Raw genomic sequence first — 26,240 nt, forward strand, 5'->3', positions numbered from 1 at the left:
GTGTGTTTTTTGTTTTGGGCTAAGGACTGAACGATAAGAAAACCAGCAACTTTGAACTGGAAGCAGAAGATTCACATACCCACAAGGCATGTGGGAAGACCCTGAACATGGCCACAGAAAGTTTTGCAGACTTCTTGAATAAGCTCAAGGAAATCCATGAGAAAGAGGTCTTAGGTAAGAAGAACCTCAGGATCATTTCTGCAGAGAGGCAAAAGTCAATTTCGTTTTTAAAGCTAAGAGTGAAAACAAAGTCAGACCCTTCTGTCTAGCTCCAAATAACCTGGGCTGGGGAGGTGTGTCTGCCGATTAGAGAGCCTGGGAAAGGAACCCAGAGCTCAGCTGAAGTGTCCTTTATCAGGGTCCGTGGGAGGCACAGAGGCAGGATCAGATCATGGGCCTCTAGAAAATGAAGAGGTTGGTGATGTGGGTGCCCTGCCACTTGGTCTTCAGGAAGCTCTAGAGTTTCAGACGTTCCCGGATGCAAATCTGAGCACCTTGGGGGTTTGGTGCCAATATCTGAGCACTACTAAAATATCCTGGATGACAAGTGTACCAGATGGAGCCCTGGGAGCCTTACAGAACATAAGGTTTAGTGTGGAAATCAGCAACACTTCATACCACAAAAAGAAACTCATGGTGACTGTTATTTTTATGCTGTCTGATTTCCCTGTCCTCTGGAGTCCTTTCAACATGGTATGATGCAATTATACTTCCCTCACCAGCCATTTGGGAGGTGGGAGGGGGTTGCTCAAAGCAGTGTAGAATGAATCTTTCCTAAAATACTCCCACCCACCCAAGCAAAATACAACTCTGAGGATCCTACTCCTCTCCTGCTTTGTGGTCTGTGTTGTCTGAATTTCCTATGTTGGAAGCACTAGCTGTTATCAGCTGGGCATCAGACTGGTCTAGGATAACATGTCTGGAAAATAAATAAGGAGTTGGCAGGAGAGTGAAAATGGGAAGCAATTTACCTATTAGGACACTGATATCTGACTTCAGGTGAGGCAGTCATTGGACACTTATTTGAATAGTAAATGATCAAAGAGGAAGAGGAAAGAAGCAAAACTCCATCCCGAAAGATAGTTCAGAATTAGCAGGGGTGAGAAGTCTTTGTTACAGTAAAATTTAGAGTAAGGAAGGATAGTTTGTTTCTTTAGAGCATTAACAGCTTGTACATTATTAAAAGCAACGCCATTACAGAAAGAAAACACATGCTACTACTTCCCATTGTTCTGGTATAAAGGCATTTCCAGCATCAACTTTCTGGATAAAACTGTTATATCAGGGGTCTGCAACCTTCGGCACGTGGCCCATCAGGGTAATCCGCTGGCAGGCCGTGAGATAGGGACGTGCTGGTTGCTGCTTCCCGTAGCTCCCATTGGCGGGGAATGGCGAACCGTGGCCATTGGGAGCTGCGGGGGGCCGTGCCTGTGGACGGTCAATGTAAACAAAATGTCTCGCAGCCCGCCAGCGGATTACCCTGATTGACCGTGTGCCGAAGGTTACCGACCCTTGTGTTATATTTTACACTATCCTGGGTTATAAATACAGTCTCACTCTCTGTAATTCTAACCCTGTGATGTTTTAAAGCTCTCAAACTTTCCAGACTACTGTACCCCTTTCAAGAGTCTGATTTGTCTTGTGTACCCCCAAGTTTCACTTCACTTAAAAACTGCTTGCTTACAAAATCAAACATAAAAATACAAAAGTGTCACAGCATGCTATTATTGTAAAATTGCTGACTTCTCATTTTTACCATATAATTATAAAATAAATCAATTGGAATATAAATATTGTACTTACATTTCAGCGTATAGTATATAGAGCAGTATAAACAAGTCTGCATGAAATTTTAGTTTGTACTGACTTCGCTGGTGCTATTTATGTAGCCTGTTGTAAAAAACTAGGCAAATATCTATACAAGTTGACGTACCCCCTGAAAGACGGCTGCGTATCTCCAGGGGTACATGTACCCCTGGTTGAGAACCACAGTTATAAAGGATACTCTTGAGCAACTCAGACCCCAAATTTAGATATTGCATAAAAAAATTCTCTTCAAATCAGTTGAGGAAAAGAATACTAGTTGGGCTATAAATATTGCCAACGTGGTTTGCAACCAAAGAGTGTGGAATTGTGCCAGCATGAGAACTAGAGCTGAGTGAATCATTGATTTTTCGGTTCAGGAGCCAATCAAAAAAATCAGTTCAGATTGAAAAGCATCCAAAATGAAACAAAAAAAAGGGAGAAAAAGAAAAAGAAACAAAATGAATTTTTTCAGGTTTTCATTTGGTTTCATTTTGGAGTGTTTATCACACTGTTTTGTTTTGTTTTAATACATAAATACAGCTAAATTTCTAAAGGAATCATCTAAATGTTTTGTTTTGTTAGTAATCAATTTTTTCAGCCAAAACTATTTGCCAAATTCAACCCAGAATTCAGTGACCTGAAAAATGCAATTTTTTTTGGCAAATTTACTCTGCACTGAAAATATTTTGCCCAGCTCTAGTGAGAATGAGGTTTTGTAACTAACTAGCAATAAAAGTCAAACGGACTAGACTGCTTTCATCATCCCAGCAGAGGGGAATGCAAAAATAGTAAATGGTGTAAAGGAAATAAACTAACAACATGGGCAGAGAACCTTGTTTTTCAGAAATGAGATTTTCAAACTAACAGTTTCCTTTTAAGTTGCCATGCTCTGCTGAAAGTTATGATAGCACATTCTGTTTCTGAACTGTCACGTATTTTGCAATAAATACCCATCTTCTGAGCCTTCATTAATTATTCCAGGACTGCAAACAAAGCTCACAGAGCTGACAACAGAGAAGTGTCGGTGAGTAAAGCAAGTTTTGTTCTCTACTCCAGGCTGTGGTGGTAAAGTTCTGTTGGAGGGATGAGGAAGGGCTGCACTATTTACTCATAACATTGAAGGCATCTGGCCCTGGGCTGCAGGCACCCTTAACTTAAAAACCCACAAACTGGAACAAGAAGGCAAGCCCGAAAGCAAACTCACTGTCTTCTTTTAATATAATCTGCAAAGCAAGCAGCAATGCCCTTACACTGGAAGCCACCTAGCGAGGGCAGTTCAGATTTACCAAGCTGTCCACTCAGAATTTGTGGATACTGTGGGGCACATAAAGAACCTCTTCTGAGTCTCCTGCCCTGGCATGGCATAAGAGTTTAAAAACTCTTTGCAACGCATCCAATCAGATTAAGCCAGAGATATTCTTCTCCCACCCTACCCCCAGTCTGACATTTCCTAACTTTTAAGTGTGTGACTTTGTAACCTTAAGGTGCACGCATAGGTTTGGGTTGTGGGTCGGGGCTTGGCGTTGTTGTAACACAATATATATAGGCTGGGCAGTATTCAATTTTTTAAATAATTTTTATGGATAATATCAATGTTTATTTTAAGCATTTGTTTTATTTTTAGCTATTTAAATTTTACAGTTGTGCAGAATTATGGTTTTTTAAGCATTTTTTTCTGATTTGTACCAATTTAAACTTTCACAATTGCAGGAAATTATGGGGGGAGTGTCAGACAATAATTATCTAATGACCGTAGACGATATTCAAAAAACACAAATTGTCAACATTGCATGTCAAAATATACCACGTAAATAACCTTAAATTAAATTATAATATATTCTCAAGCAGCAGTTTTCTTACCTTGCCTATCTGTAAATTTTGATTATTACCAATGGAAATATTTTTTCGTTGGTTTCTGTGTACAGTGAAATTGACATTTATCAGCATTCACCAATGAAAATCTATTCCTTCCACGCCTAAATATATGGAAGTGACAGACAAAGCAGTGGTATCCAAGACCTTTATCCTATTGAAGTTTTCATCATGTATCCCTGGGCTTTGAGTCAGATTCCATCCCCTGTTGTTAAGAGTCTGTCATCAGTGCCCTTCTGGTTCACCCAATTTTTAGCTCAGCGGAGTCTGTACCCTTTTGTTTTCCATCCTGTTTATCCAATGGGAATTGTTAACCTTGCACCAAATTGCTCTGGTGCCAGCATTTAATATGTTTCTATCCCCATCCAGCCAATGCACTTACTGCTACACAAAGCAATAGTAGTTTAGTAATAGAAATAGTGTGAGGGCGTGACTGGGCTAGTGTATAAATCCTGCCTGCTGACAGTACATTGAGAAGAAAGCAGCAGATATTTGGGGCAAATCCAATGACCTTCTTGTTTTGTCCCATGCTGCCTCCTGAATTAGAGATGCCCAGAGAATTGAAGAGCTATTTGCTAAAAACCACCAGCTAAGGGAACAGCAGAAGATCCTTAAAGAAAATGTGAAAGTGTTAGAAAACAGGTAAGAGGTGTGTGTTTGTTTGATTGATTGAGAGACCTAATGCTGTTGTGTGCCCAATAGTATACATGCCTACACAGAGCTTGCTTTTCAGTGTCTTTTCAACGAGTGAAATATAGCATCAGAATCTTTTTTTCTCACTAACTAGTGTTAACAAATTGAGAACCCATGGGGCCAGACTCTGCTCTCAGTTTCACCAGTATAAATGCAGTAAATCCATTGAAATTAAGGGAGTTGTTGCATTTGCAGTGATGTGATTAACAGGCGTGCCATGTGTAATACACAGGAGGTAATTGTCCCGCTCTTCTTGACATTGGTGAGACCTCAGCTGGACTACGCTGTCCAGCTTTGGGTGCCACATTTGACAAATTGGAGAGAATCCAGAGAAAAGCAACACAAATGATAAAAGGGTTTAGAAAACCTGACCTATAGGGAAAGGTTAAAAAAAACCCTGGGTATGTTTAGTCTTGACTGAAGGGGGGGCCTTCAAATATGTTAAGGGCTGTTATAAGAACAACAGTGATCAATTGTTCTCCATGTCTGCTGAAGGTAGGACAAGAAGTAATAAGTCACCAGGACCAGATGGTATTCACCCAAGAGTTCTGAAGGAACTCAAATATGAAATTGCAGAACTAACTGTGGTATGTAACCTATTGCTTAAATCAGCCTCTGTACCAGATCACTGGAAGATAGCTAATAAATGCCCACACTTCGACTACTACATGCAGCTCTGGTCGCCCATCTCAAAAAAAGATATATTAGAATTGGAAAAAGTACAGAGAAGAGCAACAAAAATGACTAGGGGTATAGAACAATTTCCATATGAGGCGAGATTAAAAAGACGGGGACTCTTCAGGTTAGACAAGAGATGACTAAGGATATGATAGAGGGATATGATAGAGGTCTATGAAATCATGAATGGTGTAGGAAAAGTGAATAAGGAAGTGTTATTTACCCCTTATATAAAACACAAACCAGGGTGATCCAATGAAATTAGTAGGCAGCAGATTAAAAACAAATATAAGGAAATACTTCTTCACACAACACGCAATCAACCTGTGGAACTCGTTGCCAGGGAATGTTGTGAAGGCCAAAAGTATAACTGGGTTCACAAAAGAGTTAAATAAGTTCATGGAGGATAGGTCCATCAAAGGCTATTAGCCAAGATGGTCAGGGAAGCAACCCAGTACTATCGGTGTCCCTAAACCTCTGACTGCCAGGAGGTGGGACTGAGTGACAGGGGATGGATCACTCGATAATTCCCTGTTCTGTTCCCTCTGAAGTATCTGGCACCAGCCACTGACAGAAGACAGGATACTGGGCTAGATGGACCATTGGTCTGACCCAGTATGGCTGTTCTTATGTTCCTAAGGAATGGGCTTACTCTACAGCCAGGGAGATTTAGGATAGATATTAGGGAAACTTTTTAACTATAAGGGTAGTTAAGTGCTGGAATAGGCTTCCAATGGAGGTTGTGGAATCCCCCTCACTGGTTGGTTTATAAGAACAGGTTGGACAAACACCTGTCAGGGATGGTCTAGGTTTACTTGGTCCTGACTCAGCACAGGGGGATGGACTAGATTTTTTTTGAGGTCCCTTCCAGCCCTATATTTCTATGATTCTATGTAACCGAGAGCAGAATCTGGGCCATGGAGTTTACTGAAACTTTTTTCACTTGTGTTACTAGCCACTTTGAAAATTCATATCTCCACCTGATTGCCATAGGGAAGAATTGTGTATCTCTACACACTGTGTCCAAAGGCTCACTAAACTAGACGTGTGGATTTTTGCCCAGCATATCACTGTCATGGTGTAATGAATGCCAGATTTCGACTTTGTCCTGGTGCTGTAGATCTGCCTCCAAGTGCAGGTGGGATTGAGTTTCATTTGCTCGTATAGCCATGCATGGATAACTTAGCTTCTTGGCTCTGGGTTTTTTTGTTAAGGTTGAGAGCAGGTCTCTGTGACAGATGCATGGTTGCCCAGGAGCTCGCCAAGAAGAAGCAGAATGAGTATGAGAACTCCCACTTCCAGAGTCTCCAGCACATCTTCATCCTCAGTAAGTACAGAGGCTAAATAGACCTTCAGCTTTGCCCTGCTGGCATTTTGCACTTTTGCACCTTAAGTGTCTACTGATCATTCGGGCACAATCGTATGTGCAATCCTGGGGGCACACGTCCAATGGGGACATGTCAGGGGGTGCAGATCTGAACATCTGGGCCTAGGAAAATCAACATTTCCTATAAACACTAGAGATTTTATCAAAGAGATTTCAACACTGGACTTTGCTACAGCACGTGCATATGGGCCGGGCAACGTCAGCCACTTATAAAAAGATCCATTTGGCAAGATTGAGGCAACACTCTGGACAATACAGGAAATATACAGCAGCAGCTCTGTACTGGTAAAGGAAAATCAAGCAACATGTATGATTAATTTTCTCCTGAGTCTTTGGCAGCACATGAGCACTGCACAAGCCAAGGGTATTTTTCTCTCTGTCTCTGCTATCCCTGGGGATTATGGTATTTTGTTTTGCTTGAAGAAAGAGAAAAGTGTCAGCAACTGCGTTTTTATTTCCTCATTATGAGTTTGATCTTCCTCGCTCCCTGTACCTCAAGTGTCACTTTCACACGGAGGTGTAAAAGCCAGGCGCTGGTTGGTCATATATCTCCTTTGTACTGTAGCTGTCTGTCCTCTCTACCCTTCATTGCCACTTGGCTTGTAGCAATCAGAAGAAGCACTTTTCACCCTAAAGATCCCAGAGTTCTTTGGGAGAAGGAAAGGGAGTTGAGACTCCTTTGGAAATCTGGCTCTTTGTCCTGGTAGACAAAGCAGGTCTCTGTTTTAAGGTCTCATCCCAAAGACCCACCCAGAGTAAACTGCGAGGAATTCCTTATCATAGATTCATAGATTCATAGATTCTAGGACTGGAAGGGACCTCGAGAGGTCATCGAGTCCAGTCCCCTGCCCGCATGGCAGGACCAAATACTGTCTAGACCATCCCTGATAGACATTTATCCAACCTACTCTTAAATATCTCCAGAGATGGAGATTCCACAACCTCCCTAGGCAATTTATTCCAGTGTTTAACCACCCTGACAGTTAGGAACTTTTTCCTAATGTCCAACCTAGACCTCCCTTGCTGCAGTTTAAACCCATTGCTTCTTGTTCTATCCTTAGAGGCTAAGGTGAACAAGTTTTCTCCCTCCTCCTTATGACACCCTTTTAGATACCTGAAAACTGCTATCATGTCCCCTCTCAGTCTTCTCTTTTCCAAACTAAACAAACCCAATTCTTTCAGCCTTCCTTCATAGGTCATGTTCTCAAGACCTTTAATCATTCTTGTTGCTCTTCTCTGGACCCTTTCCAATTTCTCCACATCTTTTTTGAAATGCGGTGCCCAGAACTGGACACAATACTCCAGCTGAGGCCTAACCAGAGCAGAGTAGAGCAGAAGAATGACTTCTCGTGTCTTGCTCACAACACACCTGTTAATACATCCCAGAATCATGTTTGCTTTTTTTGCAACAGCATCACACTGTTGACTCATATTTAGCTTGTGGTCCACTATAACCCCTAGATCCCTTTCTGCCGTACTCCTTCCTAGACAGTCTCTTCCCATTCTGTATGTGTGAAACTGATTTTTTCTTCCTAAGTGGAGCACTTTGCATTTGTCTTAACATACTTAACATACTTTCATACCCACATTGCACAGCAAGCCCAGGCCTTAACTACCATTGCAAAGAGGCAGGTACCTGTACTTTACAGCGAAGGATGCCATCAGTATGAGGGTAAGCTCCTGGGGGGAAGCAGGTGCTCTCATGGAGAGGAGATGCTGTTTACTAATAGGGGTCAGCCTGCATTTCCTAGTTACTGCCCGTTCCTGGAAGGATCATCTCCTGAAGATGATGCTTGCAGGAGAGACATTATAGAGCCAGACTCACTGATGGATGCTCTAAGGCCATTCCCAGAGGGCATGCTGCCTTCAGGAGTTATGACTCCCAGCTGTGACATCACCGTGGATAATAATGTGTACCCGAAGGCAGACACGGGCATTTTAGTCTGTCTCTTGTACTGCTCCAGTAGGGGGAGACGGAGGGCAATGAACAGCCAGGTCGACTACAGTAAGGAAGTTCGCGTTGCTGGGTATTTAAGGTAGAAACTCCCACCTTTGCCACATGGTGCTGGAACGCTCGCTGTGCACATTTCTAATGGGGAAAAAATCTGCAAGCGTTTGACCTTAAACAGCATTTTGAAGAGGCCTCGTTGGAGGGATGCTGAGCACTTGCTGATTGGCCCTTCTGAGCCACTTCAGCTGCAGAGCGCTTGGCATCTTGTCTCTGGAGGGGTTCGATGGAGGGTGGCAGGAGAGATTTCACCAACTGCCCTGCGGTCATGGCACATCTGTGCCTTGTTGTAAAGCTGTCACCTTTATTTGGAATCTGTTGGGGTTTTTTAAATGCTCATCATAATCCTGCCCATCCCAGGCTGTCTCCTCAGGGCAGCATTCAGCTCCCAGCATCTTGCCCACATCTGATCCCTAACCTGCCGCACTCATTGTCTCTCTCTGCAGCTAATGAAATGAACAGGCTGAAGGAAGAAAATAAAAACCAGAAGGAAGAACTGAAGAGGCTACGGAGCCTGGAGTAAGCTCAGTTCTGGGTTTAACTCATTGGGTGGCGTAGGGCCGGCCAGATGGCTCCCCTAGGACCTTGGCACTACCCTGGACACTGTTGAGCCAGCCCAGTATGAGAACCTCCTGGCCAAGGGAGTGGAGATGCCTGTACAGTCTGCACCATTGTTTTTATTCCAACTTCCTAGTATGAGCTTCTTGTTCCTTCCCTCACCCATCTGTCCACCTGCATGTAATAGAGACCTCTTCATCTTCAGCCTCATTGGAACCAGGCAGGATTGATGCTTGGCACTGGTGATGTCATGGGGTGAAATGGGGAGGGGGATCATGGAGAGTTCAGGGAGTTTCCTGACCCTGGGTCCCCTTTAGTCAGGTTCTTTGACTGAATAGTGATCGCCCCACTAGTGAATGGGAGAATAAACCCCTACTCTGACTGCAAGTGTATGCTGAACCCCTTGTCTCTGAGACTTGAGGACCAAATGGCACTCGTTACACGCCCGGCATGCACATAGTGCACTGCTCCTAACGTACTAATTATGTGGGGTGAAATCCTGGCCCCACTGATGTGAAATGGGAGTTTTGTCAGTGAGTTCAATGGGGACAGGATTTAACTCTTGGTTTTTATTATCACCAGCTTCATCACCGTTCACGCCCTGAGTAAATCTGTGGAGACACCTATCTAGATCTAACAGCTCTTGGCAAAGCCATTGGGACATTGGGCAAAGGCAGAATGCTGATCCATTAGCGTGGAGCTGCAGGGAATGGATCACATTTCACATGGGAAAATGAACTGTGAGAAAGAGACTCAGGAGGGATTAGGAGGGGAGAGGATGTTTGCTATAAGTAGTAACCTAGCAGAGCACTCTGGTGAAACCCAAGTAACATGTCAGGTTAGCCAATATATACAAATCAGCTCATTCCTTAGGGGTTTAAAATCCATAGAAATTATCATAAAGAGATCAGTAGAGAAACATGCTTGCTTTGGAACCCAAACGTTTCCTCAGTTTAACACAAATTCTCGTATCTCGCATCTCTCAAATGACTGCAGAGGTTTCTAGACCTGGAACTAGCTTGACTTACTGAACTAGAGCTGTGCAAAAGTTTGTTGCAAAACCTCCCTGCGTTGGGGCCGTATATGGCTAGACTGAAACCCCTGCCAGAGTTACCAAGTTTGTCACAGAACTTTGAGAGCACATGGGCCAGTTGTTGGTCTGCATTGAATCCACACCAATGTCATGGCTTCCCATGAAATTTTGCATAGCAGACTAAGAGGAAACTCAGCTGCATCAACTGAGTTTTGCTTTGAGATGGTGTCAGGGCTGCACTGGGGTTTTGGGGTGCCTAGGGCAAAATCTGAAACTGAGACACCCCCCCCCTCCCCCCGACACACACACCCTTACAAAAACGTTGCCATGGATATGAAAGAGTTGAAGAAGAGGGGAGAGGATGGAAGGTCAGAGAAAGCCCAGGTGTGTGGGGTCACTGCCTTCCCCATGGGGATGGGGAGACTGCCCTGTGTTCAGGCGGGGGGCCACTCCTGGTCCCACCTCTCCCTGAGCTCCAGCACTGTTGTGAGTGGTATCCCCAACCCCTGACCCTGCTCCTACCTCCAGGCTCTCGGCCTGGTAAGTCACCTCAGGCTCAGCATGATGAGGCTAATGGCGGTGACAGAGGAATCTGGACCTGCCCGGGGAGGGCAAGTTGATGGCAGGTGCCAAACTTGAGTGGCACTGAAACCCCAGGTGCCAGCTCGCAATGACTCTCACTCAAATTTGGCCTGGCCACCCCTCCATCATTTTGGGAGTCCTCTCAAACAGACGGCCTGGGGCAAACCGCCCATTTTGCCCTCCCCTCTGGGTGGCCCAGGATGATGTATTGGTTCAGAGCAAACCTCAGCGTGAAATTCAGTTGTGATGAGCTGAAACGGAAGAAGATGTTTCCGTGAGTGCTCAGGAAGCCCGATCACCTTGTTTCCCAGGGCTCTTGAGTTGTTGCACATTCAGTTAAGATGAAACACTGGCGCTCAGAACTCGCGCTGGGGCAGTCTTCAAACTGGTGGTTCCTGTCTCATTTCTTTTTCCATTCATTTGTTTCCTTTTCATTGCAACAGTGACAGAACAAAGCACCAAAGAGCCCTCCCCAGAGAAAGCAGCTCCATCCCGGACTCACCATTGGCTTTACTCTCCCCAGTAAGCCGGAAACCCAGCACAGACAAAGCAGCTAGCAGAGAAGCAGAAGAAGGGTATCATGAACAGCCTGGCGAACAGCTGGGAGAAGGTATATACTGCTGGCTCCAGTATAGGGGGTGTAGGGACCAATGACTGGGCTGCAGCAGTGAGTTATTCTGACTACATCAAACGGGAGCAAAAGCCGAAGTCATCAGAACCCCAGGATGGACGTTAATCTAGAGCATGATATCTGGTTTGCATGGAATTGCAGATCAAATAATACATGAGCTGCAGTGCTTTAGAGGAAAATATTCTCCTGAGGTGCTCCAGTGTCATCCATCGCAGATGATGTGTGGGAAGTGCGAGTCTTTTCCCTTTATTCTGGCAGCCTCCTTCCAGAGAGCACCTAGGGCTCCATCTGGAATCAAAAGTGAGACAAAAAGGTTCCCTTTTCAGCATTGGCCTCCAAATCCGCATGCCACTGATTGTACCCCCATACCGGGCACACTCCCATTAATGTGCAGGCAGCCTTTTGCACAACAAACCAGGCCACTGATTTGCACACACAAAGCACCTGTTCGTGCAGTTTGTTCCTTCCCCCTCCCCTGCCCCCATTGTCAATTGCACATGCAATCGAGCATACAAATTCAGGGGCTGGCTTGAGTCTGACAGAAAATTTGGCTCGAAATAGCTAGAAATCTTCCTTGGGAAGCGCTTGGTGCCCTGCCAGCTTTTTATAGCTACGATGTGCTGATTGATATCCCAGTTATCAGACTGGTTGGCCAGACTTTTTAGGCCGCTGCATTACAGCGCCATGTGCAGATGGAACAACTGGGAAAAAACGCAGGGCAGACGCAATGGAACTCTGCACAGCTTTCGCAATGACTGGCTATCGCCTTTGTTTTCAGAGACGTCTGCAGGGCAGAGATGTTCTCTGGGCAGTAGGATTTCTCCAAGTGCTGTTCTCCAAGAAGCACATGCTCTGGAAATGGTAAGAGTTCCGTTGGGGATACTTAGCACTGTCAATCTGTCCTCGTCAAGTTGGGCATCGTTCCCGTGGGGACCTGATGCTGGATAAGCTGTGAAAGGGATGGGACGAGGAATGAAATGGAGGCACGTGGGATGAAGTGACTTGCCAAGGTCACCCGGTACATCACTGGCAGAACTGGAAACTCCTATCGTATCTCCTGCTGATAAAGTCACCGTCCCAGCTTTGCTTTCACATTTATATTCCCTAGGAGCCTCAGAACTTGCCTAGCAGCAGTTGATCATTATCGTGTGACCGCATTCATTCCTTTTCAAATCACACTGACTCCCCTCTTAAATAGGTAGTTGGAGAAATCTCTTAGGACTGAACCATAGGGGTATTCCACAGGCCCACATCTGAAGCCTTATCCTGTGGGATATTTTCAGAGAGACGGGGAATCCCTGCCACTGTTGGTTTTGAGCTTGTATCTTTCCTAACCTGCCACCCCTTTGAAACTGAAAGTGCATTTCAGCCAAGGGATCCGGGGTGGGATGGAGTGCCAGACGTCGTGCCCCCAGAGCTCAGCGGCCATAGCATTGGGTCTCATGATGGGAGCTCAGACATACACGTGCTTAATTCTGGCCGGGGCCGGCTCCAGCTTTTTTGCCGCCCCAAGCGGCAAAGGGAAGAAAAAAAAAAAAAAAGATAAAGCCGATTGGCGGCAGCTCAATCGCGCCGCTTCATTCTTCAGCGGCACTTCGGCGGCAGCTCAAAGAGGAAGAGAGGGACTGAGGGACCCGCCGCCGAATTGCCGCCAAAGACCCGGACGCGCCGCCCCTTTCCATTGGCCGCCCCAAGCACCTGCTTCCTTCGCTGGTGCCTGGAGCCGGCCCTGATTCTGGCACTGGAACCAGTGATCTGAACTCCATATAAAGATGAAACAGCAAGTGAAGGGGGTTTTGCTGAGGCTGCAGGCGGGCTGTGAGAGTAGTTAATGAAGATAAACAGTAGAGGTTGATGGCATCGGAAAGTGGGTAGGCAAAAATATCGAGTAAGGGCTTATTCAGAGCCTTTTTACAACAGCAGAAAGATCATTCTGTACTGGCCGCAGAATAGGAACCTCCCCTGGAAATAAACCAGTGAAGCAAATGGATGCTGTAAACTCATGCAAATAGGGTCTAATGGTTTGACCAAAGGACTGGGAAACTGACCGATCTCGGCTAAGCCACTGACTCCTGGCTTGACCTTAGATAAGTTACATGACTTCCTGCTCCGTAAGTCAATGCATCTGGAAAATAAGGAATAAATTAGGACTTGCTGAAAAACACGATGCTGTGTTGGAATGGAGCCTCCTTGGGGAAATACGTGGCTGATTATTATTTAAAATTCCAACACCGTATTGAAGAAGCATTCAGCTGTTCATTGGAAATGTAGCAACTCGTTTTTATCACCTCTTGAATGTAAATGGATATAAGACAAAATGTAGCCTCACTAACAAAGACCACTAGTAAGCAGGGTTTTCTGCTGTCATTGTTCTCTAGTCAGCTAGGCTTCTTTCACCTGGGGATCATTTCTGAGAGCCCTTTAGAACAAGCTGAGCTTTAAGCCCGATAGTCCTGGACATGCAAACTTTTCTCCTCTGCCTTTAGACTTCCCAGAGGATAGCTAACCAGCTGCACGGAACCATCGCTTTGGTGAGACCTGGCTCCAGACCGTGCCTCCCTGAAAAAATCTCGGCCAGGAGAGCAACGTCACCACCAGCAAGAAAAAACTCACTGTTCCTGGAGCGTGAGCGCAGCCCCAGCCGTGAGGCGTGAGTAGCATCGTCTCAGTATTGATACATCACAGTCTCCTTGGGCCTGATCCAGAGCCCATTGAAATCAATGGAAGAATTCCCATTGACTTCCAGGGCTTTGTATCAAGCAGCTGTTGTCTTACTGGTGGGTTTTCTTTTTGCTTCTCTCTCTCCATCACAAGCCAGTTCTTCCAGCCAGCACATAAGCCCCACCATGGTCTTTGAACCAGGAAGATCCAATCCACACAAATTTTGGAGCTTAGGCTTGGATAAGGCCTCCAAACCTCTTAACTCCAGCAAACCAGGCTGGAAATCTCACAAGAACAGACTTTTCTTGAGATTCCCACTATTTTCTGCAACTATCCCAGGCAGAAAACACCAGGAGCCTGGTTCTTATGCTATGTTGTTATTGTTCCTTCAACCTTAATGAGTTTACTCCTGATCTACACCAGGGCAAATGAGAGGACAATCAGGCCCCTAGAGAACAATCTGTTAAAATATCGCTGGCCTTCTGCAATTGGCCAGCACTGAGAATTGCAGAGATTGACACATAAGGGAAAAATTTTTTGATTTGAGCACTGGGCAGAGATCCCCACTGCTCCTTATCTAATCCAATTGGCTTTTCTGTGGCGCTCCTCACAGTAACGTCTGAGCTCCTCACTTCCCATTAACTTTAGTGGCAATTAGGGCTGAGTGAGACCTACAGACTCATTCAGAAACTGTAAGTTCCCCCCCAGCAAACGCCTAGCTTGGATGCGTTCTCCATGAAGCCGGGCACTGCCAAATGCCGAGGAATAGTAACAAGCAGGGACTCGATTTATAGAGGCAGGGTTTTCTGAACACAGTTTGCACAGCTCACCCATTGCTTGGGCCTCTTTAAATGTGGCTGTAAAACTCTACAAGTGCGTATGTTGAAGGAAGGAGGAAAGACTCTAGCAGCAATGTAAAACTGTCAGGTTTTGGCAGCCTAAAGCTCTATCTTCAACTGGACGCCACTTGTTCAGGTCTGTGTAGCCCCCTGGTGTTACAGGTCCCCCTGTGCTTTGTCCATAGCGGCTCTGAGCCAGCTAGAGAGACTTGGCTCACGCTGGAGCCGCTTGTTTCTGGAGCTCCCTCTTTCAATCCTTGGTGTGGCAGACAAGATGGAGGCCATCACAGGAGCTTTAGTGCACAACTGATTGACCCATCTACAGCCAGTAGGCACACACCCATTTTTACAGACAGGCAGACAGCGTAGTTGTGCACCCAGCTACTTGCTTTGCACACCCAAATGCAGATTTTGCACAGATGTATTTACTGTATGCGTGACCTACTGTATGTGTGCACAAGTGGGCGTGCACACTTGCTCCAACGTATCATTTTCTGCCAGTGTAAACTGGCAGAGCTCCATTGATTTCAACCGAGCTCTGCACGTTTACATCAGCAGCGTATCAGGGGCAGCACATGGAAACCAGGGGCTAAAAAGGGACACTGTGATAGTGAGGTGACCCACCTGGAAACTTGCCTTTGATGTGTTTAATGATTTTTGTTTGTTCGTTTGTTTCATTTAGTTGCTTAAGAACAAACAAACCAGATTCCCACAAAGCCACTTCGTCCTATGGAACTCTCCAACTGACCACCAGGCAGGAGCAGCTCTGCCTCCTTAACAAACATTTCTCTCTGCACCAGTTTGGACTCAGGAGTAACAGCGCTTCTGCAGATAGGGACAATAGCTTGCCAAGCCACTTGCTACAGGCCAGAGAGACTGAAGACAGAACAAGGCTGCAGGAGGAATGGGAAGATCAGGCCGCCATTTTAGAACTCCCTGGAGCTGTGGTGTACATGCGGGACCAGCATTTGGAGGAGAGGCTTCCGTTTCTTAAGCACAGAGAGAGGCTCCAGTATCTCCTGGCACAAGAGCATCAGCAAGGATTCAGGGCCAGGACAGGAGGCGACCAAAATGCAACTCTGGTTCCAGCTGCTCCTGAGGAAAGGCCCCTTTCCCCGCAGCCGACCAGGGGGTGCAAAGAAGAGAGGTCGTACCTGGAGGAACCTGTAGAAGGGAAAGTTGTTTGGATAAACAGGGACAACGTGGAGCAAAGGGAGAAGGCAGAGGCAGCAAGAGAATGTCTCCTGGACACACCTCTGGACCTGTCAGATTATGGCAGAAGGAGTGAAAACCTGAAACCTGCCAGCTGGCACAAATCCCCCAAACAGCGTGAGGCTGACAGTCCAAGTCCGATCCGTACAGAAAGCCCCACTCTTCAGACAGGCCGGAGCTCCAGCGTGCTGCCAAGAGCAGAGCATGAGAACTCCCACCTAGCCTGCAGCCAGCTCCCTGCGGCCAAACCGCTGCAAATCGGCAACGAGACTGAGCAGTTCAGTGCCAGAGAGCAAGAGGCCCTTGCGGCACCTTTGGTGAGTACATCTTGCGCTGGCATCCGCTTTTCCTCCGCAGGGAGGCTGTGGTCAGCAGTCAGCTTGCTGGGCCGATCGCAGTTTAAAATGGGCATCACCACTATTGCTGAAAGTTCTGACCTGATGGCTCTACTGTGGCCCACAGCGTGTGAAACAGGTCGGTGGTGCCAGTCCTGTCCCTAGTGGACAGATTTGCACATTGCAAAATGACCACCACAACGGGCACTGATCAGCGTCCTTGCTCTCAGGCTCAGAGGAAACCCAGGACTGAATGGACCATGGAAAGTAACTACCCTCTAAGCCTCGGGGTTTTATTCCTCTGGGTTAGGATTAAGATGCATTGAGAGACTCTGCGCCTGCCACTCCCCTGCTGAATCTGTGCGTAGGGGACATCAGGTTCTGTGGCAATGTCCCGCAAATACACAGAAACCCCTATCTGTTGTTGTCCAGGGGCAGATGTGCATCTTTGCAGTTATACTCATTGCCAGGCTGGAGCGGGGCACCAGTTCAATTCACCGCCTTAGGAGAAGGCAGCGTCTCTAGCAATAAAGGCATTGGCAGTTCTTCCCATCAGTTTGTAATTAATACAGCTATTGCCATGTGTTACAGGTCCCTTCCTCACAAGGACAGCCCGCGGGCAAGCTAACATCTTGTGATCCTGCAACAGATTCAGAGATCAGGGTGAGAGTGTCTCCTAGGGCACAGAAGCGAGAACCAGATGCTCAAACAGGTAAAAAGCCCCATGGAAAAGCAACATTTGAGAAGGCAGGAGCAGACAGTGTTTTGAGCCTGGTGTGCTGATCTCCTTAGCACTGGAAAGTCTATGGACGGCGCTTCCGAAACATGCATGCAATATATGGCAATTGTTTTAAATTTTGTATTCTAAATTCCAAGAGGAAGACTTTCAAAGGCACAAAGGTCACCTGGGCACCAAACTCCCATGGCAGTCAGCGGAGTTGGATGCTTACCTCCCATTTGTGCCTCGGAAAACCGCTCCTCAAGTCTACAATTTTCAGATTTACATGTCTCAATGTGAGACTCCTCAGTTCATATATAGGTACCTAAATGGAAGTGGCCTGATTGTCAAAGGTGTTGAACATCGGCAGCTCCCTGACATAAAACAAAGCAGCCTCAGGACTGCTGTACTTTGTGCCAGTCATCAACAGACCCCTAAGGGCTGTTCCTGCAGCCAGGGATCACGCCTAGCGTGCACAGATGCCCTGGCTATGCCCCCTTTCACACAGACATGTCTCTATACCAAGGGCCAGAAGGGTAAGTGGCATAGGAGCCATGCAGTGGCTCAAAGTCATTCAAGGATCCCCCCATGCAGTGGGCTAGAGCTTTCAATTTTCCAGCTTCTTTGTGCCACCAGAACTGGGTCTATGATCTGGACCAGCAATGAAGATAAATAGCTGCTTATCAAATGGGGGAATGAATGCTTTGGGGAGCATTGGGAATGGACTATGGAGCCATCAGCTACAACTATAGTCATCACTAAAAAGGTGGGGGGGAAATACTGTTTATATAAAATACTTTAGTAGGCACTGGGGATGGAGCAGACAGACTGGTTTTTTATTATTAATTATTATTATTTATTATTATTTTATTTTATTTATTATTTTATTTGGGGTATACATTTAGTTTGAGTCTCTATTATGATGTTTTTAAATAGTTTCCATGCAGCTTGCAGGCATTTCACTCTTTTGACCTTTTAATTAACAATTAATTAAATTGTGGTCCTTTGTTGCCAGCAGCCAGTCTCCCCTCCAAAGAGCAGTAAGATGTACCTTAGAAGTTAGGGGTTAGATTTTTAAAGGCACCAAGGGCAGTTTAGGTGCCCAACTCCTACTGGATTTCAGGGAGTAACTGACCTTTATACCTCCATAAATCTGCCATTGTGAGTGCGGATTGGGTAACTGTGCTCCCAAACAACTAGATTTGGTCATTTGCAAGTCCTGATTAGCTGCAATCCCAGTAATTGGGTGCATACATTAGGTGTGCATTTGGTGTGCAATTATGTGCCTGAATTTTGTAACCTCTGGCCCAATATACAACGGAAACCTTTTGCAGTGAAGTCAGTTTTTTTTTTTTTCCCCAGAGAACAGATTCACTACTGTGAGACTCCACAACAGTGCATTTCAGTTTTTCAGTTTGTCCACTGCAGGAATTGTTTTGAAACCTATTTGGAACGTCTGCGCTGGTTCATTCTGGCTCTGGTCCTGCAGTCCATACACAAGCAAAATTCTCATTGGCCCTGTCTAGCCTAGAAAGATAGGTTGTATTTAAAAATCGCACAACCTCTCTTCCCAGTCTAGACATGGCCATTGACTTCAGTGGGGGATTGCTACATAGATACAGCAGGGTGCGATTGACGGAGTTTACTGTAGATTGTGTTCCCCACAGTCATTTCTTTTATATTGCTATTCTGAAAGTCAATCCCCTTACGCCGCCAAAACACACACACTTGGGACTTGGACCTCACGAACCCTGTGGTGACTTCACTTTGGAACCCAGTTTATTACTGGGTCGGACTTTTGCTTAGCTCAGCTCTGGGCCAGACTCACCAGTCTGCTCCCGTTACTTGGTGCTACTCCAGTGATGCAAGCAGGGCTGGCTCCAGGCACCAGCCAAGCAAGCTGGTGCTTGGGGCGGCAGCTTGTAGGAGGCGGCATTCCGCCCAATCCTAGGGCGGCACGGCCGCTTTTTTTTTTTGTTCCGCTCCGGCCGCCCTGTAGGGGGCGGCGGCGTGGAGGACGGGAGCGCCCTGCAGCAAGCCCGGCAGGGCAGCCCGCGTCCTTCCCTCCCCACCGACTGGAGCAGAGCCCTCCCGGCAGGGGGCACGGCGGGAGGGGCCACGTGGCAGCGCCCCGCTGAAGCCCTGGCCGCCCCCCTTCTCTCTCTCCCCCCGCTCCCTCCCCCTCCCCCCGCTAGCCGGGGCACATCTGCAGGGCAGGGAGTCCCCCTGCACCCTGGCTCCGACCGCGCCGCGGGGTTTTTTTTTTGTTTGTTTTTCTTGGGGCGGCCAGAAAGCCAGAGCCGGCCCTGGATGCAAGACAGCCATACATCCAGCTTTACTGGCCAGCGGTGCCATAACGAGGGTGAGGCAAGTGAGGCACTTGCCTCGGGTGTGGAAGGTGAGGGGCGCAGAAAGTCTCTCCTTCGGCGGCAATTCGGCAGCAAGTCCTTCCCTCCGAGAGGGACTGAGGGACCCACCGCCAAATTGCCGCCGGTCGTCGGCAAGGGAGAGGGGCAGCACGTCCGGCTCTTCAGCGACAAGTCCCTCAGTCCCTCTCGGAGGGAAGGACCCGCCGCTGAATTGCCGCCGGTCGTCGGCAAGGGAGAGGGGCAGCACGTCCGGCTCTTTGGCGACAAGTCCCTCAGTCCCTCTCAGAGGGAAGGACCCGCCGCCGAATTGCCACCGGTTGTCGACAAGAGAGAGGGGCGGCACGTCCGGCTCTTCGGCGGCAATTCGGCAGCGGGTCCCTCAGTCACTCTCGGAGGGAAGGACCTGCCGCCGAATTGCCGCCGAAGAACGGTGGCAGTTCGGCGGCAGGTCCTTCCCTCCGAGAGGGACCCGGCGCCGAACAGCCGGATGTGCTGCCCCGTCCCTTGCTTCGGGCGCAAAAATTCCTAGTTACGGCTCTGCTAGCCAGTGCTTACGTCTGCTGTGTGGCACTGGGCAGCCGGCGAGTACTGGTGAGCTTGGCCCCTGGTCTCTGAGTTGTGCCAGCATTTCTTGCCTTTTCATTTTGAAATGTCGTTCGTTTTGATGTCCCAGTGACGGTGGCTCTGATCAGTGACCGGAGCTGTGACTATGGTTCTGTGTAACGCCTGTGAGGGGGCTAGGAATTGTTACTGCCAAAGCCGATCAGTTAACCGTCCCCTTCTATTTCCCTAGAGGAAGACGATGCAGAGTCTGTGAAGCAGGACTCGGATGAGCCCGACACGTCGGACAGCGAGGTTTGCTTCCTTTGGCCGACACATACACCAAGAGCAGTCCAAGTCTGGTTCCTCTTTAAGGCTGGGAATTTCAGTGGTGAACGTTTGTGGGAGCTGGGCCCCTTTGAAGAGCCCAGGCTACTCCTGTCAGGCAGAGATATGCTACTGTTTCCAATAGAAAATGAGACGAAAAAGGCAACACAAACACTCTTTCCCCAGGCTGGAGTGGGCTCAGGTGCTGTCTCTGGGTTGCAGAAAAGTTCTGCTTTTGCTTTCTCATGCAGTTTTTCCTGCATGATTAAGATAAAAGGAAGTCACGCTCCTGCTGAGATGGCAGGTTGCCCTCCATCAGATGCCCAGATATCTCTCTCCTGTTCCCCCACCCCTCACTCCCCGGTTCCCAGCCTATCAATCACTGATGGAGATTCCATACCTGATATCATTTCCTGTGCCCGGTTTTGTCTGAGGAAATCCCAGACATGCGGCATGACTCTTTATAGAGACAAAAGGCTTTCTCACACCATCGGGGTATCCCTTGCCTTTAGCCTAGTTTGGTTACACTGGTAACATATTGACCTCATGAAGAAATACAGCACATCCAAAGATAAGAGGAAGATGCTTTACTTTTCCTGGAATATCATAGAATCATAGAATATCAGGGTTGGAAGGGACCTCAGGAGGTCATCTAGTCCAACCCCCTGCTCAAAGCAGGACCAATCCCCAGACAGATTTTTGCCCCAGATCCCTAAATGGCCCCCTCAAGGATTGAACTCACAACCCTGGGGTTAGCAGGCCAATGCTCAAACCACTGAGCTATCCCTCCCCCCCAATATCACATTACAACACCCTGGTGTTTCCCTGGCAGAGAGGTGGGTCTCTTTAGCCGGACCCCCGAATCCTGCCACACTCCCATTGGCCAGGAACCACGGCCAATGGGAGCTACGGGGGCGGTGCCTGCGGGCGAAAGCAGCGCGCAGAGCCACCTGCCGTGCCTCCGCTTAGGAGCCAGACCTGCTGCTGGTTGCTTCCGGGGCGCAGTGCGGAGTCAGGACAAGCAGGAAGCCTGCCTTAGCCCCCCGCTGTGCCGCTGACCGGGAGCCACCAGAGGTAAGCCTGTGCCCCAACCCCCTGCCCCAGCTGTGAGCCCCCCCAAAACCCAGAGCCCCTTCCTGCACCCCAAACCCCTCATCCCGAGACCCATCCCAGAGCCTGCACCCCCAGACAGAGCCCTCACCCCCCTGCACCCTAACCCCCTGCCCCAGCCCAGAGCCCCCTCCCATACCCTGAACCCCTGTGCACCACCCCCCAGTCTTGAGCCCCCTCCTGCACTCCAAGCCCCTCATCCCCTTCCCCACCCCAGAGCCCGCACCTCCAGCCAGAGCCCTCATCCCCTCCCACACCCCAGCCCCCTGCCCCAGCCCAGTGAAAGTGAGTAAGGGTGGGGAAGAGTGAGCCACTGAGGGAGGGGGAATGTAGTGAGCAGGGGGCAGGGCCTCAGGGAAGGGGTGGGGCTAGAGTGTTTGGTTTTGTGTGATTAGAAAGTTGGCAACCCTACAGGGAGGGCCCACCTTGGCAAATGTTAAAGAGGGCTGTTTTTCAAGGGTGAGTGCTCAGTACTTGCTGAAAGTCAGGCCCCTTTCTGGCACATCATGCTGATCATCCAGTTTGGAAATCTTGGGTTTAATATTTGCAAAGTGCTTTGAGCTCCTTGGGTGACAGACACTAGAGAAGGGCAAAGTCCTGGGATCATTGTGAGCATCACATTCACAAACAATTGCAAATTAGCACTGTGCTGTAAGGGATAGTAATGAATCCAACGGCAACAGGATGGGTCATCAGAAGTCCGGCGGGCCAAACACTGACCGGTTTTCTGATTTGTCTAGGTGGCTGCCACTTATGAACATGAAACCCATCAAGAAGAACACGCAGAAGGAAAACATTTGTGCACAGAGGACAAGGATGAGGTCTTGCAAAAGAAAAGGAAAAGAGGGCAGGATCCAGGTATGCAGAAAGAGGGCCTGCTCATAAAGAACCTTCTGATAGAGCCCAGCTTGCATTGTCTGAAGCTAACTGGTATGAATCCCCAGGCTACCTGAATCGCAGCCATGTCCCTCAAAATTAGTAAGGGTCATGACCCTGTTTTGGATACTGGTGTGGTGAGAGGAGAGGGCTTAAGTAATCGAGCTTGGAGGAACTGGAGGGTCACAGTCTGTGAAGTTCCTGCCAAGCTTACAAGCGTTGGAGTCCTGCCGGTCTCCTGCAGTTCTGCACTCTAGAGGAGGTCCTTCCAAGCCAGGGCAGAGGTGTAGTGAGTTAAATCTTGCACTGCTGCTGCTTGGTGCTGTGGATACAGAGAGGACTTCCCACAGCAGATACCATGGTGATGGGTGGGGAATAAGAGTATGGACAGGGTTTTACAAGCAGTAAATGGGCATGGGGAAATATTTTTTTTTGAAAAAACATTTAACTGGTGATAGTGCAAGGGAGAAAATGGGCATCTGGGAATGGAAACATTTTATTTTTCTTCCTTTTCTGTATGATTTTTCCCTTGGCAAATTCTCGAATGTCGTGAGCAGCAAACAAACTTGTGGCACAGACCTCTCCAGTCTCTGGAGGTCTGGAACTGTGAGTGATGGAGATGTTAGTGGGGGGAGATATTGTTTGCAAATGCTGAGTGTCAGTAAATACAATGGAGCCTGACTGTCAGAAGTCTCCTGTTGTTTAGCTACAACTAGCCAGTATGGGCCTGCTCCATAGGGATAACCAAACTGGATCAGAGCCGAGGTCCATCTAGTCCAATATCCTGTGTCCAACTGTAGCCAGCACCAGATGTTTCAGAGAAATGTGCAAAAACCCCACAATAGCCAGATGTGGTATAATCAGCACCCATGAAGGTCTCCTCCTGATCCCTAGTAGTTACAGATTGTCTTAGCCCCTGAAACACGACATTTTTATCCTTTCCAAAACTCGCTGTTTGCATTAACCATTATAACTCTGGGTATTCTTCTTGTCCATATAAACAGCCAGTCCCTCTTTGACTCTTATGAGATGTTGTCCTCAAAGACATTCTATGGCAATGAGTTCCACAATCTAGTTATCAATCAAGTTATTGATCAGTTTTGACTTTGCTACCTTTCAATTTCATTGACTGTCCCCTTGTTCTTGTGTGATGAGACAGGGAGAACAGAAGCTCTTGGTCTCCCTTCTTGGGCTGTCACCTAAGCTTGAAAGGGGGCTTGTTTAACAAACAACATCTGCCCCCCACCCCAGCCCCTTGCCCCCTAGACCATTCATTATTGTATATACTTTTATCATGTCACCTCTTACTCATCTCCCTAAGGTAACAATCCCAACCTTTTCAGTCTTACTTCAGAGGCATTTTTCCTGGCCTCTGATCATTCTCATTGCCCTTCTCTGAACCCCCGTCTGTACTGCGCGCAGTATCCAGATGCAGGTGTTCTGCTGATTTATAGAATGGCATTATAATATTCTCCATCCTGTTCCTTTGTTTTATGCTTTAACTTCAATGAGATTTGGATCAGGCCCCTATACAACTATTCCAATGACCTACACTTGATTAATTAGCATTTTAAGAGAAATACATGAGGGGCATTCAGCCCTATTCCTTGACCCACCATGGGCGTGTTTGCTTCCCACTAAGTGAATTTCACACTGCACAAATGTTTGCCCAAGGTGATACAGTTGGTTCCTTATGATAAGACACGCTACACTGTACATTGGTAACTAATGTATCTCCAAACAGGGAAGCCCTTGCTAATGGTTAGCCAAACCAGCTTGGGATAGGAGTGGCTGAGAGAGCACGTCTTAACACCTAAGCTAATAGGTGTAAACTGTAGTGTTTGTTTAGCCAATACTAAGAACTGCTGATTGACAGACTAGGCGAAATACTCCACAAAGCGTTATTGACATTTGGAGAAAGCTTTCACACAACCGCTGTTGATCTTTAAGCGTGGCCGTAGAGGTCTCACCTTGCTAACAATGGAATGTGTTGTACCGGTATTTCCTACAGGTGAGTAAGCAGAAAATTGTTGTCGATAAGGGGAGGTATATAGCAGCAGGCCTGTCAAGCCGTAAATACTGCTCCATCATAAATGGCTTGCTAGTGGCCCTCTTTGTGCAGTCAAAAAAGAAAGGCCGGCGTTGACCGATTGAAAAATGTATAGACAGCTGTCACCTGAGCTTAAAAGGAGGCTTGTATAACAAGCAACAGCCACCTCTCACCTCCCCCCCGGCCTTCCTGAAATACCTACAGAGGCAGCAAATGAAAACTTGATCAAACAATAAAGGAGTTCCTCTTAAAAACAAACGCCGGAGCCAAGCTTTGGAAGCTGTCAAACCAAAGGCGGATGTGGAAATGGCACTGCCAGAGGTGCTGAGAATCTTAAAAGGCCTGATCCTACAGGGTGGGCTGTGGGATTAGACAAAGATGTACAGAGTTTGGAGACAGACAAGATCTGTCAGTCTATCAATCAGGGATTATTCATACACGATCATCTTTGCTGTATTTAAACATTTCCTGGCGTATGTCCAGCCACCAGCTAGTGCTAGGCTGTTTGCAGTGCTTTGTCCAGCCTTACTGTCAGGGGTTCAGCTTGCACAGCCAATTGCACAAACACATTGACAGAATTTTTGTAAAATCTGGTGCCAGATTTTCATTTGAAGGGTGCAATGTGACTGGCTGTACACACTGCTGCATCTGAATTGACCGTTTGTGCATGCAGTTAGCTGACTTCCACATGTCGTCATGATAACTCTGAACACAAGTTTGGAGCACATTTTGTACATTCAGATTGTGAAAATCTGGCCCGTTTTTCTCTTCACCCGTTTACTGGTTCCTTTTAGCATCTGACTCACCAGGAAAATAAGAGCCACATTTACCAAAAGCCAAGACCCATTTGTACCTATCCAAAATTAACACTTACACATCTGGCTACATTTGTGTACACACACCCAAGGAAAGCTTTGCATGTGCAAATGCCCAGTCTGTGCAAACAACCAGTAGGCTTTGCATACAAATGCAGGTGCATGCATCTCCCGGCTTTCTGTACACATGCACTAAGTCAACAATTAAATATAATACACTGTTGAGACTTCCAGCCTCTGACCCTCACTTTTGCATCTGCCCCAAAATGGACACAAAGCAGTTTTTCATACACCAAACAATTTCTCATACACCAAATAACTAATTGCAGATCTGCCAGTCTGAGGCCAATGGGGGTTTGGCACACAGAAAAGAGATGTACACACTATCGGTTGCACATTCAAAAAGTGGATGTGCAAGACTAGATTGAGGCTGCCTGAAAAATCCGTCCCTAAAACTCAGTCGATTAGTTTCACTTTTGTTTCAGAGTCAAGTTCTCTTTCTTCTTCTCATCCACTCTTGCTGCTGTTTTTCAGGTTCACAAGCCCATGAGGGATATTGAAATCTCATTAAAATACCCGCGTCTGTGGATATTTAAAACAAAACTGAAAACGGTTTCTATTCCTCTGTAGTTTGCTAAGCCTCATTTTGGTTTAAACAAATGATAGTTTGGGCCTAGAAATTGTTGACCATATCCCATTAATAATGGTCTGAACAGTCCATTGCTATGTGGTTAACGCCCGTGGTCCTCTTCCTATTAACAGCATATAAGAAGTCAGTGAGAGGAAGAAGGAAAATCAAAGCTCCCCAAGCACCAGCTGATGCAGCAGAAATTACAAAGGAAATGGAGCACAACAGCCCTGCTTGCGGCAATGACATCTTTGAGGAGAACTAACTGAAAAGTGCAACAGGAAGTAATATCCCAGACAGTGTGGACTGCGGGAAGAGGCTTGGACCGGGAGCCAGAGAACCCAGTGTTTGAACCCCAGCTCTGATAGTGACTCCCTCCGCAACTTGGGCAAGTCACATAACCGCTCTCCCCGCCCATGAAATGGGGATAAAGACATTTTGTTAGCTCGTGAAGGGTTCCAGGGGGACTAATTCCCAACGATGTGGAAAGCACTTTGAAGATCCTGATGAAG

The 26,240-nt window shown here is 47.2% G+C and overlaps 1 protein-coding gene across 1 annotated transcript; it reads left to right on the forward strand.

Moving 5' to 3' along the window:
• Positions 1 to 107: 107 nt before the first annotated feature.
• Positions 108 to 25,993, forward strand: RBBP8NL (RBBP8 N-terminal like). The gene is made up of 14 exons (XM_065414959.1): positions 108 to 174; positions 2,788 to 2,830; positions 4,225 to 4,320; positions 6,264 to 6,376; positions 8,891 to 8,963; positions 11,061 to 11,227; positions 12,027 to 12,109; positions 13,735 to 13,898; positions 15,431 to 16,277; positions 16,887 to 17,007; positions 20,176 to 20,237; positions 22,100 to 22,221; positions 22,339 to 22,343; positions 25,863 to 25,993. The coding sequence occupies exons 1-14, from the start codon at positions 108 to 110 to the stop codon at positions 25,991 to 25,993; spliced, it is 2,094 nt and encodes a 697-aa protein (XP_065271031.1).
• The last annotated feature ends 247 nt before the right edge of the window (positions 25,994 to 26,240 follow it).

The sequence above is a fragment of the Emys orbicularis genome, chromosome 12 (genome assembly GCF_028017835.1).
Source record: "Emys orbicularis isolate rEmyOrb1 chromosome 12, rEmyOrb1.hap1, whole genome shotgun sequence".
In the NCBI taxonomy this organism is placed as follows: Eukaryota; Metazoa; Chordata; order Testudines; family Emydidae; genus Emys; species Emys orbicularis.